Source organism: Lissotriton helveticus, chromosome 5_1, assembly GCF_964261635.1.
Source record: "Lissotriton helveticus chromosome 5_1, aLisHel1.1, whole genome shotgun sequence".
Lineage (NCBI taxonomy): Eukaryota > Metazoa > Chordata > Amphibia > Caudata > Salamandridae > Lissotriton > Lissotriton helveticus.
The window spans coordinates 651,505,438-651,520,470 of NC_136065.1; the positions used below are offsets into that span (position 1 = coordinate 651,505,438).

Consider the following 15,033-nt stretch of genomic DNA (forward strand, 5'->3'; position numbering starts at 1 on the left):
CAGACTTTAAGTGGCAAGATAGGGAAAAGTCCCACCTGCTTTCTAGAGCTTATGTTGTGTTTTCAATTTCTACTAACCAGAAGGCTTTAAGGGGGAAAAGGACTAGCACTGGACCTACCTTGTGGCCACAATCAAGAACAGCCCACTGACTTCACATGAAACCTCTTCTTATGACATAAAGCTTCACCTTCTGCTCCCCGATTGCCTTTGAGTGTATGAACTCCACTTATCGCACAACTCTGAGTAGTGACTGAAGCCAAGCACCATAGGCACATTTTGTGTGGATACTATTTGCAAACAAAACCTCCTGATATTTCACAACTGTTGTGTGGATAGGCAATGTAGTGCCTGGTCTAATAGGACCGAACTATGAGGTTGTTTGCATACCAACATACCTATGATTTTCATCGCTTGTTTCACTTGCATGTTGTGTCTGTTGCTCATGTGAGGTCACTTTGCACTTAACATGTTCAAATACTGATTTCAAGATGTGATTTATGATGTACTTAAAGCTGCACTGTTTCACTCGAAATCTACTGTCTTTACTGTCATGATAATATACTATACTAGCCACAGTAATCTTGCTGTTTTCCTCCAATAACTCTGTTAAATAGGCTCTGTTTGAACCGTTGTGACTGTTTGTACATTTTGTGTAAGACTGCGACCAACATTTGTTTCCTGGAATTGAGAGACAGCATGAAACCAGTTGTTTTCAGGAGGGACATCTTCCCTGGTGCGCTGTCTTTGAGACAAAGAGTTGTCTAAAAACCAACAACGTTGGGAGCAGGTCTCTAGATCTGCATTGTACGGCACAGAAAGAAAAAAAATTGGAATCAGTGCGCCTGGGTGGTGATTATATGCAGCTCCACTTCGTTACTTCCAGGGCAAGATGAAGTCACTGTGGAGTATATGGCACCACCTACCAGTACGTTGAAAGCATTGCTGAAAAAATCTGTGGCTCAATTCTGGTACCTGGGAATAGTCTAAAGGTGGCAAATCTGAGTTTAGGAGTATCCATCAGAAATGCATACAGGTCTAGGTTCTTCTGTATTTGCAAGAAAAATAAGAGGACCGGAGCAATATTTAGAGCAAGTCGATGAACCAATGAAAGAAGGAACTTGACTAAAATTAGGAAAGTGAGCGTCATCTGCGAAGACGTTAGGAGTTAGTGTTCTAACCGCCGCCCCTTGGAGAGCCAAAGAGTTGTTGAAGCTCAACAGAAAAGGGAAAAGGAAGAAAACTGAACAAATCCCACCCCTTAATTAGAAGTTAAAACAATGCTGTTGCCCAAACTACTGGTGACCATTTGAACCCTTTCTTCTCATACTTTCCATTCTTGTGCTATTTGTGACTTTGTTTTGATGAAGAGTTGATGGAAGCTGGTTCTGCTGCTGGTTTTATCTTCCAGACCTTGTTCGCCACCCCTTCCTGGTACACTTATATAGACCGTGGGATAGTGGATTTGTTTCAGGATAGTCAGTGCAGGAGACCTGAACATGTGAGATTTGATGTTTGCTATATCTAACGTTGATTACTCAAGTTGGAGTTCTGGGCAGGACCTTTCCTGCAGGCGCCTTCTACACGAGGACAGTTTCAAAAAATTCAAACTAGTCCTTTGATTTAAAGCTTTACCTCTAAAAGGCACTTGCAAAGGAATGTGCCTGTACGATTCCTCTCCACAAATTAGGCTGAGTACTGTGTTCCCCAAAGTCTTGGTCTGCCCACCCTATTCAGAGTCAGGTGAACCTTCAGATTTCAGATTAAGTTGCCTTAAACATGGCAGCCGTACAGCAAAGTTACAATGCCTTGAAAAGATCCGTCATGGCAGCAGGCCCTCTGAAAGCACAGATCTCCCTTGAAGTCAAGCTAAATATGGCAGATGATATTCTGCCAGGGTGGCAGAGCTCATGACTTCAGCCACCCTGGTCGGAGGACAGGCGTGCAGCCAAACCTTAAATATGCCACAAAATGGTGTAAACTGTTCGCAAGGAAACCTGCTTTGTGCAATAAAAACACTATGAAATTTAGATACTAAACAGCAACTCAACACCCACAGAGCCTAAGACTAAAGCAAAACAAAAGAATCGGGTGAAAACCTTCAAGGACATTTCCACCCTTACATAACTTTTTGGGTTACAGGAAGGGGTTTGCACTGACTGCACTAAAAACAGTCTTTGACGCTTTCATGATGTAATTAAAGAAACATATCCATTTCCATCAATTTCATTTCATGTACGTGTAAAAGGATGGAGCTTAGAGTGATTGCACTTTTCAATTGCACATTTGGAAACTTCTCAGAAACAGGTTGGAATGACATGCTAGGAAACACAGCACCTAGGGAAGTGTGGACCTTGTCAATCCTAGTGATCACCCATATGCATTTAAGTGTGCAAGAAATCTCTTGAAGGGAGTGGAACAGGGCTAAGCGACCCCCATTCAGAGTGTTTCTGAATCCTTATTGAGTCAGAGTATGACAACAGTAGCAAGTAGTTCCATCCTGAGAACTACTAATGCCATGTAGCCACTTTACGAGTAAGTGAATTAGGCATCCAAAAGACACTCTGGAAAAGGATACCTTCAGTTTCTCCTTGAGGATGCAGATTCAGAAATTACACAAATGTTAGACTTGCATAATAGAGGAATGAAGGCAAACTGTGCCACCAATGTGTTTGATATTTTGCAGATAAGGTTTTGGAAGGACTGCTGCTCCTTACAATACCCACACGTACTTCTTCCCCAGGTGTCGGGCCACGTCTGCTTTCTTGAACCCGTCCAGGTTGTACAGCCTCTTTGCCAAGCGCTGTGCCGCTTCCTGGTCAGCCTTGTGCCCGTTGGATAGGGTGTCCGTGCTCCCCAGGGCCAGTTGTTCGGTGCTGTCCATCTCAGAATCTGAATCGGAGATCAGTTGGCTGAGGACATGGTCACTGCAAAGGAAAAAAAAACTTTTGAGACACGTTTCTGCAATGCATTGTCCTCCGCTGTATCGAGGTCATAATTTGGAAGGGGACAGATGATGTTTAGGTACACATGTTAATACTTTCTAATTTTGCCCTCAACAAGTGTTACAAACGTCAATGAAAATCAATGTGAAATTAAGATGTTTTCTAATTTTTAACATGATATCTTAATTTGAAGAGCTTCCGTTTGCCATTCGATTTGTGCTCACATCAGAGGCGCACAATCCGGAAACACGCCCTGGTGCCCATACATGGGCCACAACAGCCTCCAAGAACTTCTGTAAATACTGCCAATAAGTGGCCATCTAAAGACACTCATTTTTGGGTCACAACTCTGGCCATTAAATGGCTTATCGGTTTCTTTAATTCACAAGGTGGTGAATTAAGTGTTTCAGAACCATGAACAACATATTTTATTGCAGTATGCCTCCATGCAAAGTTGGCCTGAGACAACAGCAAAACATCTACTCTGCCCGGGAGTACTAATAAGGGCATTATTACATCCGTATTGCCATTTGTATGGTGGTGCTACAACAGCTTTGCAGGCATTGGGGTTGCCCCTTACATAATATGCCCCCAGCTGTTTCTTTTTGAACAGCTACTCCTAAGGACTGCAACATAAAAGTTGTTCACCATTTTTTAGCCTGTTGTCCATTATAATTTAAAACTCCACTCACTCAAAGACCGAGCAATTCTACTTGATGTAGCTATATATAGATATAAACGTATGTGCATATATATATATATATATTTTACTGAAAAATATAGGCTAGAGGGAAGTTATGGTAAGGTGAAAATACCCAATAAAGAGACAAGAATGGTAAAGGGTGCTGTACAATGTGAAAAAGGTGATTAAAACTAACTACAGGGTTCGCTGCATAGCTTTATTCGGGCGATGCAGCGAACCCTGTAGTTAGTTTTAATCACCTTTTTCATATCGCTCTGCACCCTTTACCATTCTAGGCTCTTCATTGGGTATTTAGTATATACAACCATTTAGCACTAGAACATCCCTGAGCTACTCCTTTTCAGAGAGGGGGTTGTAGCCGTATCATGACCAGGCATCATGATACGAGGAGGTTCCCCAATGATGAAGCATACCACCTCTGGTGGGTGAGGGAAACCGCCCTATAAAGGGTGCCTTCTAGGTAGGTGTGACACAACACAGACCCGAGGGTTCAGTTTGTGTTTCGGTGAAAGGAAGGGCCTGCCTGCAGGCCTGGCCCGGCAGCCAAACCCTAACCTGATCACAGTTAAAGGACGTGCACTTGGGCGGGGGCAGGGTTGGTGGGGGGTTAATGTCCTGTGGCCAACCCTCTACTGCATACGGCCAAAAGCTGGGCTTAGTAGGAGAGTCGGATGACTATAATTTAAAAAAAAAAAAAACAGAAACTGTCGGAAAAAAACACAAAGGTTAAAGTGACATTTTAATTAGGTAAGGTAATAAGGTCTTACTTAATGTTAAAAAAAACCTTAGCAACTCATTGAAAAACTCCAAAGGTTAAATTAGTGTCACAATAAGGTATATTATGTAACTTTACTTTAGCCCTTGAAATTCATGTAAAAAAACAAAGGTTAAAGTGACGTTATAGTTAGTCCTCGTAATAAAATATCTAAACATTTGAAATGTCATCACAGGCAGTGTAAAAAATCACAAATATACGCATGTGTGTCATGCCAGTGGAAAGAAATACAGCCCCCAAAAATGAGTTCTTTGTGCTACATACAGAGCCAGGGTGAAATCCCATGTTTTTATTGTAGTAGAGGTGCATCTTTTTCGTCTTCTGCACCTGGATCATACTCTAGACCTTCCCTGTGTCACACTATAAGCCTATGCAATGAGACTGTAGTCTGGATCTCCTTAAATAACACTTAAATGAACAGCACCACAAAAACCATACAGCAGTAAGTAATAACCTATTTATTATCATTGCAGTTGGCGCTGACTTAGCTTTTGACACCCTCATGGCTTCACTTCTCTGGATTCATGGCCACTCCTCCCACTCACCAGTGCTAATAATCATACTGCACTCACCATATCTATCTAGCTAGCTATCTATCCCTTTATCTATCTATATACACTGATACAGTATATCCCTTTATCAACAGCACTACTAGTAGGCCCTATATGCGGAACCTGAAGGTGAATTGTAATGCCATTAGTGAATATAGGATACAATAAAAGTTATTCTTTGTGATACATGGTGCCATCTCAATCCACAACATACTTGGCGCATCAAGTCCAACAAGAGTTTAGAGGTGGCTAGGGGTATTGCGTGGTAAGGGTATTTTAATGGTTATGGGATGGGTAAGGGTATGTCGAATAACCCAATCCAAAACGTAACTAGTGTTCTTTCCTACAATCGAAGAATAACTGGCGTTGTATGTTCCCCACACAGTTAACAACACACATGTATTCCATTTTATGCAGAGCTATAGCAGATTCTGATTTGTAGCTAGACTGACAGCACTTTCATTACTATTGTTACCCTTGAAAAGTAAGGTTTTTGCAGGCTTTGATTGTAATAGGGGCATTCTTTTTTATTTATTACATGTACGTATTTAGACATGTGTATTTCTTTTTACAAATATATATGCTATTTATGGTTTAAAAATATGTAGATATTCTTATAGGTCTGCTAAGAAATGTATATATCACTTATAGCTAAAATGTACACATTTATATATATATATATATAATATAACAAATTGTCCTGTCGCAGCGGGAGCACAGTCCAGTGGGTGCCAGCGTTGAGACCAGGACAGTGTCTCACGTTAATTCAATACAAAAGAATAAGGTCGCTGCACACTTCTTGGGATTTCACGCAATTATTTTATACAAAACGTGTCACAACACTCCTCTTTTGTATTGAATATATATATATATATATATATATATATATATATAATGTTATGCTTAACATGTATAGAAGTCACTTCATAGTTTACATGTAAGTTATTTGATTATGTGCTTATGGGTCTCTTTTTTATTTTATTTTATCCATCACAATGTCTAAATAGGATCATAAAATGTTTTATCTACAAGTGCTTCACTATTGAACTATTGTGGAAAATATAAAATAAAAATAAATATAAATAAACAAAAAAGAAACTAAATGTTTCAAATATATATTTTTTTTAAACATAAATAAATTAGTTTTATGCACAGCAACACTTGAAACTTGGAGTTTCTAACTATTTATCTATACATGTACATATGGGACTTTATCTAATACAACTTGATAACTCTCTATTATTTTACATATACATGTATACCTTTCTATGTGGGTGTGTATCCATATATTTATTACTTTACTCCTATTGAAATAAATAAATACACGTCAACTCTATCCAATTCTCTACTCTATGTCTCATCCTATACCTCTTTCAATATATCCTCCATTCTGACTTCTCAAACCTCCTTGTACTACTGTTTTCTCCCAATTAACCCTTTCTAGATTCTTCCCTCCTTTGACTCATCCCAAACCTCAATTTACTACTATGATCTCCCATATAACACGTTCTAATATCTTCCTTCCTCTATCCACCCTTTATACTATTCAATCAAACTAACAGACTCACAAGTCCACTGCTCGAATTAACAGCTTAGATGACCCTATATTAATCCACCACTAATCTACTTTGGCTTCGGGAGTAGTGTGCTACTAGCCAAAAAGTGCTTAAACGCCTTGTCAGGGGTAGTAAGCACTATATAAATACAATTACAATCACAAATGTCCATAACTCAGTGAGGAGATGGTGAGAAATGCCAACTGGGCCCAAAATATAGGGCAGACTTCCTCTAGCTGTGGCTTTTAAGCCAACAACATTTAGGGCCATATGTACAAATTTTAGGCATTATGAATACCTAATTGCGATTTTCTGTGAATGACAATTAGGAAATTGCTATTAATCAAAGTACCTCATAAATATTAATGAGGTAGGTCATAGTTTGCAACCCATTAGGATGTGCAGCCATCACATGGATGGTGGCCTGCTGGGGTCGGGAAACCACCATGTCTTGTGATTGCTTTTTTAATAAAGCAATATATATTTTTTAATGCAGCCTGTTTTCCTTAAAGGAAAACGGGATGCATTTAAAAAGATAAAAATGAAACATTTAAGTTTTATTTTTTACGAGTAGGCAGTGGTCCTCATAACTACACCTAAAGAAGACAATCAGTCTCTGCAGAAGAAGGTAGACGATTCTCTGTGGTGAGAAATGAGGGATTAAGTCTTGAGGAGAGTCATCATGGATCCTAGGCGAAGGGGAATTGTGGGAAACTCAGAGGACTAGTGATAATATAGGGTAGCCTCATCCGACTCTTACAGACATGGGCACTTCACAGAAATTGCTAAGAAAGTCAGCTCATGCTGGTTAGCCCGTTGCCTTTTGACATCTTTGGTACCTAATGCACCTTTAAATAGCAGAGAGAGCCTCAAATATCTATGCTAGTGCAATTACCCACACATTGTTAGTAACATTGGAGTCAGAGATAATTCTCCATAGAACTTTTTTATATATATAACTCCCATGTACTATAATCTAGAAATCACACCTGCAGTGCATGAGTATCTATTTCTTGGTATTTTAGGATATATGTTACAAGATAGGAAAATGAAAACATTTGTAAAATCTAAAAAGTAATTTTCACTACAAGAATCTTACAGATTCACCTACTGTCAGATTTGCCACTGGACATTAAATCCAGGTAACAGATTACCAGTTACTAGAACGTCCACAACCTCTGAGAAACTTATCCAGCATAAGACGACTTCAAACTAAGTTTAATATCAATGACCTACAAGCTTCTCAAAAGAAGGAGAATTGCAATAAACATGCCCTACAGGCGACGGAGAATCGCAATAATCATGCATTACCAGAAAAGGTGGGAATATGCTTTATGTAAAAAACTAAAATAGAGGGTGAATAGCCTTACTGAACCACATACCACTGAATTTTCGAAGTGTGGAACACAAAAAGAAGAGTTACAAACTTCTTTTGAATTGGTGTCTGGTGAAGAGAAGCTCAAAACTGTGTATCCTTCTGTATCACAAAGCTGTTAAGGGTGGTGGTTTGTAGGGACCTACAGTGTTACGTATATGGTGGACCTAACTGAAGTTACTGATACCTAGAAAAGAGGTTATTCGTCAAATAAATAAATGCTGTGGAGTATCCAATTGCAGATAACGCAGAAGTGGTGATCTTTGGGGTGCATTACCCTGAGGTACCAGAATTGATTCCTGATCACGTAGTATTGATAATCGATATGTTAGGATTAGCATGGTGTCTCTAAACTCACACTGTAGACATGCATAATTAGCATTTACGGTATTTACTTTCACTTAGCTTCATGCCACGTTACGCTATATGAATACCATACTATGGCCTTCTTTAATATCGTACATGCACAGGCCTTATTCTCCCTTAGCTCTAAAGGCCCTGCTCCTGGGAAAGAAACCAACTGTTGCAGAAACTGCTGTTTCAGCTCGGTAGCCTCGGCAAGGTCGTAGTTAGCCGAGGAAGGGCCGATAAGCACATTCCGGGAGGGGTGCAGGGTGGTTTGTCTCTGAGAAGACAGAAGGGAGTCACCCGTCTGACCTTGCTGCCTGAGCGAAATCAGGAGCTCTTTGTGTGCCTTATATGGGCTTTCCTATTACTGTACTAGCTTGTACCAATTTGTATTTTTCCATGTTAGGCCATGCCGGTGCCAACGCAATTGTATATATGTGATGTGCTGACAATGTGCCAGCAGTCTTCTTGGCGGACCTTTTGGGTCAGGTCGCAAGGAGCTCCTCTGGCAGAGTTTGTGTTTGTCTAATAAACGCTTGAACCTTCTACACTGCCGACCGACTGCTTATTGGTAATGGTAAGGGACTTGGTAATGTAATGATTATTGTTGGGAGGGGATCATATAATTTCCGGTACTTCAGTTGGCGACTCCGCCGGGACTCCGCGTTGGGGTCGTCCCTGTGTAGCCACAGGCGACATCGAAAGGGGTCCTCTTGATCGGGAGAGTTGCAGACCAGACGCATAAGAAATTGGGGTTTTGCTCTGCCCTCCCGATCCGGAGGGCTTCAGCTGCTAGTAACCCCACGCCGGAGTCCTTCGGGTGCAACCCGAGAACCTGCAGCGCTGATACTGGGCAAACGTCGGCAGTGAAGAACGTTCCGGCAAACCTGCGTGCACCAGGTGAGTGTTGTGTCTCGTTATATGTTGAATTGCATATGCAGATTTAAATAACGGGATTTAAGCATTTGGTGGCCCATGGTCACGGAGAAACTCTGACTTTGCATTAGTTGTCACAGAGAGGATTTGGTCGGAGGTTCGACGGGGGCAGTGTGGAACTGCACGTGCGAACGCTCTGGGTACACTAAAGATAAGGATTATACGCCTAGGGGAACTGCGGTTCCTGCTCGGCCGGACTGTTCTCGGGAAAGCCGATGGTTGAGATTGGGTAGCACCCGGACAAATCTGGAGCGGCGCTGAAACGCGGGCTTAGCCAGAACAGTTCGGGAGGTGAACCATGAATGCTGTCGGATGGCCTGTAGACCGGTCTGTGGTTTAAAACCTGTGTAACTATCTTTAGGCAGTCTGAGGACAAGACTGTTGTTGGTCGTGTTTTTGCAGCCTTTTGAATAAATTAGCAGAAGAGTTCTCCACGAGTGGGAGCCGACGGGCTCCACTTTTTCGATTGCAATTGCTGGAACTTATGTGTCACGTTCTACGTTTGTCTGATGTATAAGGAAAATACGGATGTGAGGATGATGGGTGTCATGGCCATGAGAATGAAAGCGTAAGGATAACGTGATATTTAATTTTGTTGAATTTGTACTAACGGAGAAATTCCTTTTCAGCCAGAAACGAGATAATACAATATGCCGTGCCTTAGCAAATTGTGTTTTGGTTGTGTCCATAGTGAGGAAGGGAGGTTAGACGAGAGTCAGCCGAACCCCCCAGAGGGGACACCTAGCCACTTTATGTATTGTAAGCATGGTATTGGCCCCCTCATCTTTAACTCTCTGTGGCATAAATACACTAAGGACAATATAGAATTACAGTGGCCAAAAACAGGGTCTTTCGATGAACAAAAACTGGCATATTTACAAGAACGTCTTTTTATTAAACGCAGCCGGCAGTCGATGTTCGACACCCTTAACAAATGGCAGAAAGAAGCAAAGAGACGACGCATTCGATCTGAAAAATTAATGAAGATAGAGCAGGGACAGACTATTACCCAGAAGGCTATCGCATATGATAAAAATAAGGTAGAACAAAATATTGAAATTGCAGACAGGCGGTTTAAACTGCAGGTAGACCAATGTTATGTAGCCAGAGAAGGGGCGGAAGATGAGATTGAGGAATTGTTAAATGCAAGGCCTCCCCCACCATATGCCCCGGAGCGTATATACCCTGCAATACCTGTCCAGCCAGAAGTTAGACCACGGGCATCTGCGCCCGAGGAACGGGGCTCCGTTATCAATGAACAAAATAACGATGTTTCCTCTCCTCAAGGTGGGGCCTTGGCTACGCTTGTCCCCGAGTCTACACAACTGATCACTTCCCCTCAGACGCACTTGAGTCTCCCTATGCCGGAGATATCCTCCCCCCGAGCTTGTATTACACCCAGAGGGTTTGACCCGACCCCGAGGGGAGCTGTAGGGGGCCTAGATAGCAAGCGTTTGTTCACTAGAGCATCTGTAGAATATGGCGAAAAAGAAGCATTAGGAGACCAGGCTGTCAAGTGGGTGCGGAATGAAGTATATACCCTGATTGACATATGGAGTACTGTGAAGGATTTAGAGCCGGTCATGCAACAACATGTGCTATACGAGATGTCCAATTCGCTCATTGGGTCTTGGGAAATAAGCTTTAGGGACGGGACAGCCCCCCAGATCCTGTATACTATCAGAGATTGGGCCCATAAATTTAGCCTAACACCGGAAGAAGTATTTAAGAATGTAGACACTTTGGTACAATATCGCGACAGATTATTCTTGAAAAGTCCACAGTGGACTACGCAACACCCTATGCGAGAAGTACACCCAATCTATCATCCCGAAATCCCCGAACAACGAGATGGTAACCAGGCGATCATACGACAAGGGGTGGCGGCTCGGTTCCAGGAACAGTGGGTTTATACCCCATGGAAAAGAAGTGAAGTACTGGCATTGAAATCTCAGTTGCCAGATCCCCGAAAGAATCCTACTGCGTACTACAAAGAATTGACCGAAGCAGCTGCGTCCGCTGTAATGACTTTAGCCGATGTTGAATTGTTCTTCGGACTACTAGTACCGGTTGATATATGGCGACAGGTGCACGATTCTAATCATGCTGAATTTGGTGGCACGTGGGAGGAGTTAAGAGGCTGGGACCAGGATCGCAAGCCAGGGGACAAACCAAGAGTGGAAATAACTTCTCTTCCAGCGAAAATAATAACTTTTATGCATACTCTGATCCCACCCCGAAAAGTCGATTGGGATAAACTGTCCGCCTGTAGACAAAAGAAGGACGAAAGTGTGTCCGACTTCTTTACCAGGTTCGAAGAGGTTTTTATTGATTTTAGTGGGCAAGATTTGGCCACAGAAGGGGGCACAAGGTTGTTCGTTAACAGGTTCGTTACGAACCTGGCTCCGGAAATTTCAGCACGACTGGAGGCGGCAGAGAGTACCTGGACTACCTCTTCCCCGTCTGTAATCCTCAGCATGGCCCAGTACTACGAGCATAGAGAAAATGAAAATAAGGATAAGGTGGATAAAAAGGTTAAGGATCTGAAGACTCGAGTACTGTTACAGCAAGTGGTTCGAGGGCAAGGAGGAGGTAGAGGTAGTCGGGGCCCAATGACAAGAGGGGCGGGGACAGGAAGGGGTTCAGGAGGAGCCCCGTCAGTCGGCATCAACCAGTGTTCCTATTGTAAAGAGGAGGGACACTGGAAGGCTCAGTGTCCATACTTGGCCGCCCAGAACACAGCGGTTCGCGGACGAGGTAGAGGACGAGGGGGCCCCGACCGAGGTGATATGCATAGAGACGAGCACGGAGACGTTCAACAAGACAGGTCAGAAAGGAATTATTTTGATAACACCCAACGCAGACAATACTACCATGGCGACTATGCCGAAGGGAATGATGATGACTATGCCCCAGTATAGGATAGCCAGGGACAGAGGGGGGGCCATGTGTCAATTCCGGTCAATCAGAGGGGACCCTACATCAGAGGGGAAGTGTTGGGGACATCTGAAAATTTTCTAATTGACACAGGAGCAATGAACAGTTCCGTTGCTCGATCATTGGTTCCAGGGGCAGCTCTGTCCGGGCAAAACAATGTTTCGGTGGGTTTTTCCGGAGTCCCCGTTGTAAGCCCCATCTCTAAACCTATCCCCTTTACGATTGGTCCAGCCACTATGGACACTCCTTTCTTATTGACATCGAATTGTGGGGAGAATCTGTTGGGATTGGATATGCTGAAAAGATTGAATGCTACTATACATTGTTCTGCGGATGGGGTCTATTTAACTATACGTCCCTCTGTAACACCTGTTAAACAATGTTTTACGAAAAATGAACGACTCCCACCGGAGTTCGATGGCGTCCCAACCTCCCTTTGGGCGACAGGGGACGCAGATGTGGGTGAACTGGACATACCCCCAGTTCACATCACGTTGAAGCAAGGCGCTAAACTACCACGCATCCCACAGTACAAAATAGCACCGGCGGGGGAACGGGCTTTATTGCACATCATCCAGGAATTGATTGACAAAGGGGTTGTAGAAGAAACAAACGCCAATATTTGCAATAGCCCGATCCTCCCGATTTTGAAGAGGAACCATGACCAAGGGGAGATGGGTGCTGCCTATCGTTTTGTGATTGATTTGCGAGCCGTTAACAAAATTGTGGTACCACAGTATCCTGTGGTGACCGATATCACTACCATTCTTACCATGATTCCTCCGACTGCACAGTACTTTTCGGTCATTGACCTGAAAAATGCTTTCTTCAGCATTCCTATCCACCCTGATAGCAGACAGATCTTCGGATTTTCAATATCCGGACGCAGCTTCCGCTTCTGTCGCGCTCCTCAAGGCTACACTGAAAGTCCGAGCATATATAGTCAGGCTCTGAAGGCTCTGTTGGATGACTTAGAATTGCCGGATGGCAATGTCCTCTTGCAATATGTAGATGACTTACTCATTGCATCTGACACAGAGGATGGATGTAAAAAAGCTACGGTTAAATTGTTGCACCATTTGGCTGTCAAGGGGAACAAGGTATCCTTATCTAAATTTCAGTATTGTCGAAAGGAGGTGACCTACTTAGGTCATCTCTTATCGAAGGAGGGTAGACGACTAACACCTGAACGTATTGCTACCATTTCTAACATGTCTGTACCTTGCACGCAGCGTGAAGTCCGCGCTTTTCTTGGCATCACATCTTACTGTCGCCAATGGATACCTAATTTTTCACTTCTGGCTAAACCTTTGTTGCATTTGACTACCAAAGATGTGCATGAACCCCTACCCTGGACGGATGAATGTCAGCTCTCTTTTGACTCTCTAAAAACTGCTTTATGCTCTGCCCCTGTTCTGGGTACTCCAGATTATCGTAAACCTTTTGTACTATATGTACACGAGGTCGACGGTTGTTCATTATCTGTTCTAACGCAGGCCTTTGGAGGTAAGCAAAGACCGTGCGCCTATTTGTCAGCAACATTGGATAATGTTGCAAGAGCACTTCCTAGCTGTCTGAGGGCTACGGCTGCAGTAGCAGTGGCCATCCGGCAGTCAGAAGGACTCGTTTTAAATTCCAATTTGACTGTAATGGTGCCGCATGCAGTAGACACCTTGCTAAATAAAACAAAAACGCAGCACCTTACGAGTGCACGACTTACTGGGTATGAGCTGACCTTATTTGCACCACATATTACGATTACTCGATGTGCAACATTGAACCCAGCCACATTGTTACCACTCCATACGAGTGAACAGGACACTAAATTACATGATTGCATATATCGCACAGAGGAAGAGACCAAGGGTAGAATTGACCTCACAGACACACCCTTAGATCAACCCCAGGGGGAGCTATATGTGGATGGTTCCTGTTTCAAACTAACAGATGGCACAACGACAGCTGCATATGCGATCACGACTCTGAAAACAGTTGTTGAAACACTCAGACTACCCCACCGATCAGCCCAAGCCGCTGAACTTATGGCCTTGTTACGAGCCTGTGAGCTGAGTGAGGGACTAGAGGTCAACATTTACACGGACAGCCAATACGCCTTTGGCGTAGCCCATAGTTTTGGGCGGCTGTGGAAAGAAAGGGGTTTCCTTACTTCACACGGTCAGAGAATACAGAATGGGCAGCTGGTTTTGAGGCTGTTGGATGCTCTCACACTCCCCAAGAAAGTGGCTATTATCAAATGCAGTGCTCACAAAGTGATTGTGGATGAGGTGGGAGAAGGCAATGCTTTTGCAGACCAGGTGGCCAAGCAGACAGCTCAGTCGCTGATGTCACCCATGTACGTTCATTCCTCTACTAGATGGGTGGGGGGAGACTGTGGATTATTTGATAATACTATGGAAAGTGTGAGAATATTACAGAAGGAAGCCACCCCAGCGGAACTAGAGAAATGGGAACTAGAGATAGGGAGATTGGATGAAAATGATTGTTGGATCGACTTGACTGAAAAACAAAGATGGCTACTGCCCAATGCATTAGTACAGACTGTGGTAACAATGGCACACGGACCAGCACACATAGGAGCAAAGGGTATCTGTGGGATCTTAGATCCAGTTTGGAATAATCCGAATATCCAACGGACGGCTGTCCGTTTGGTCCAATATTGCATGGTCTGCTTGCAGCATAATCCAGGAAAAGGAGAAACTGTTTTAGCCGGGAATTTCGCACCACCTACATTGCCTTTTGAAGTGCTCCAAATGGATTATATTCATATGGACCGCGTCAATAATCTCAAATATGTACTGGTCGTAGTCTGTGCATTTAGCAAATGGGTTGAGGCATACCCTACTAAGGAGAACACAGCATTGGCAACTGCAAAAGCTCTCCTGAAAGAGT

General features: G+C 43.2%; 1 protein-coding gene across 2 annotated transcripts in view; it reads right to left on the reverse strand.

The window, feature by feature from the left end:
* PSD (pleckstrin and Sec7 domain containing) overlaps positions 1-15,033 on the reverse strand; it is a 656,537-nt gene that overhangs the window by 355,664 nt on the left and 285,840 nt on the right. For both annotated transcript variants that reach the window (XM_078643048.1, XM_078643049.1), the window contains one exon: positions 2,730-2,924. In XM_078643048.1, coding sequence (XP_078499174.1) covers positions 2,730-2,924 — 195 coding nt within the window. The remainder of the gene's footprint in view (positions 1-2,729; positions 2,925-15,033) is intronic.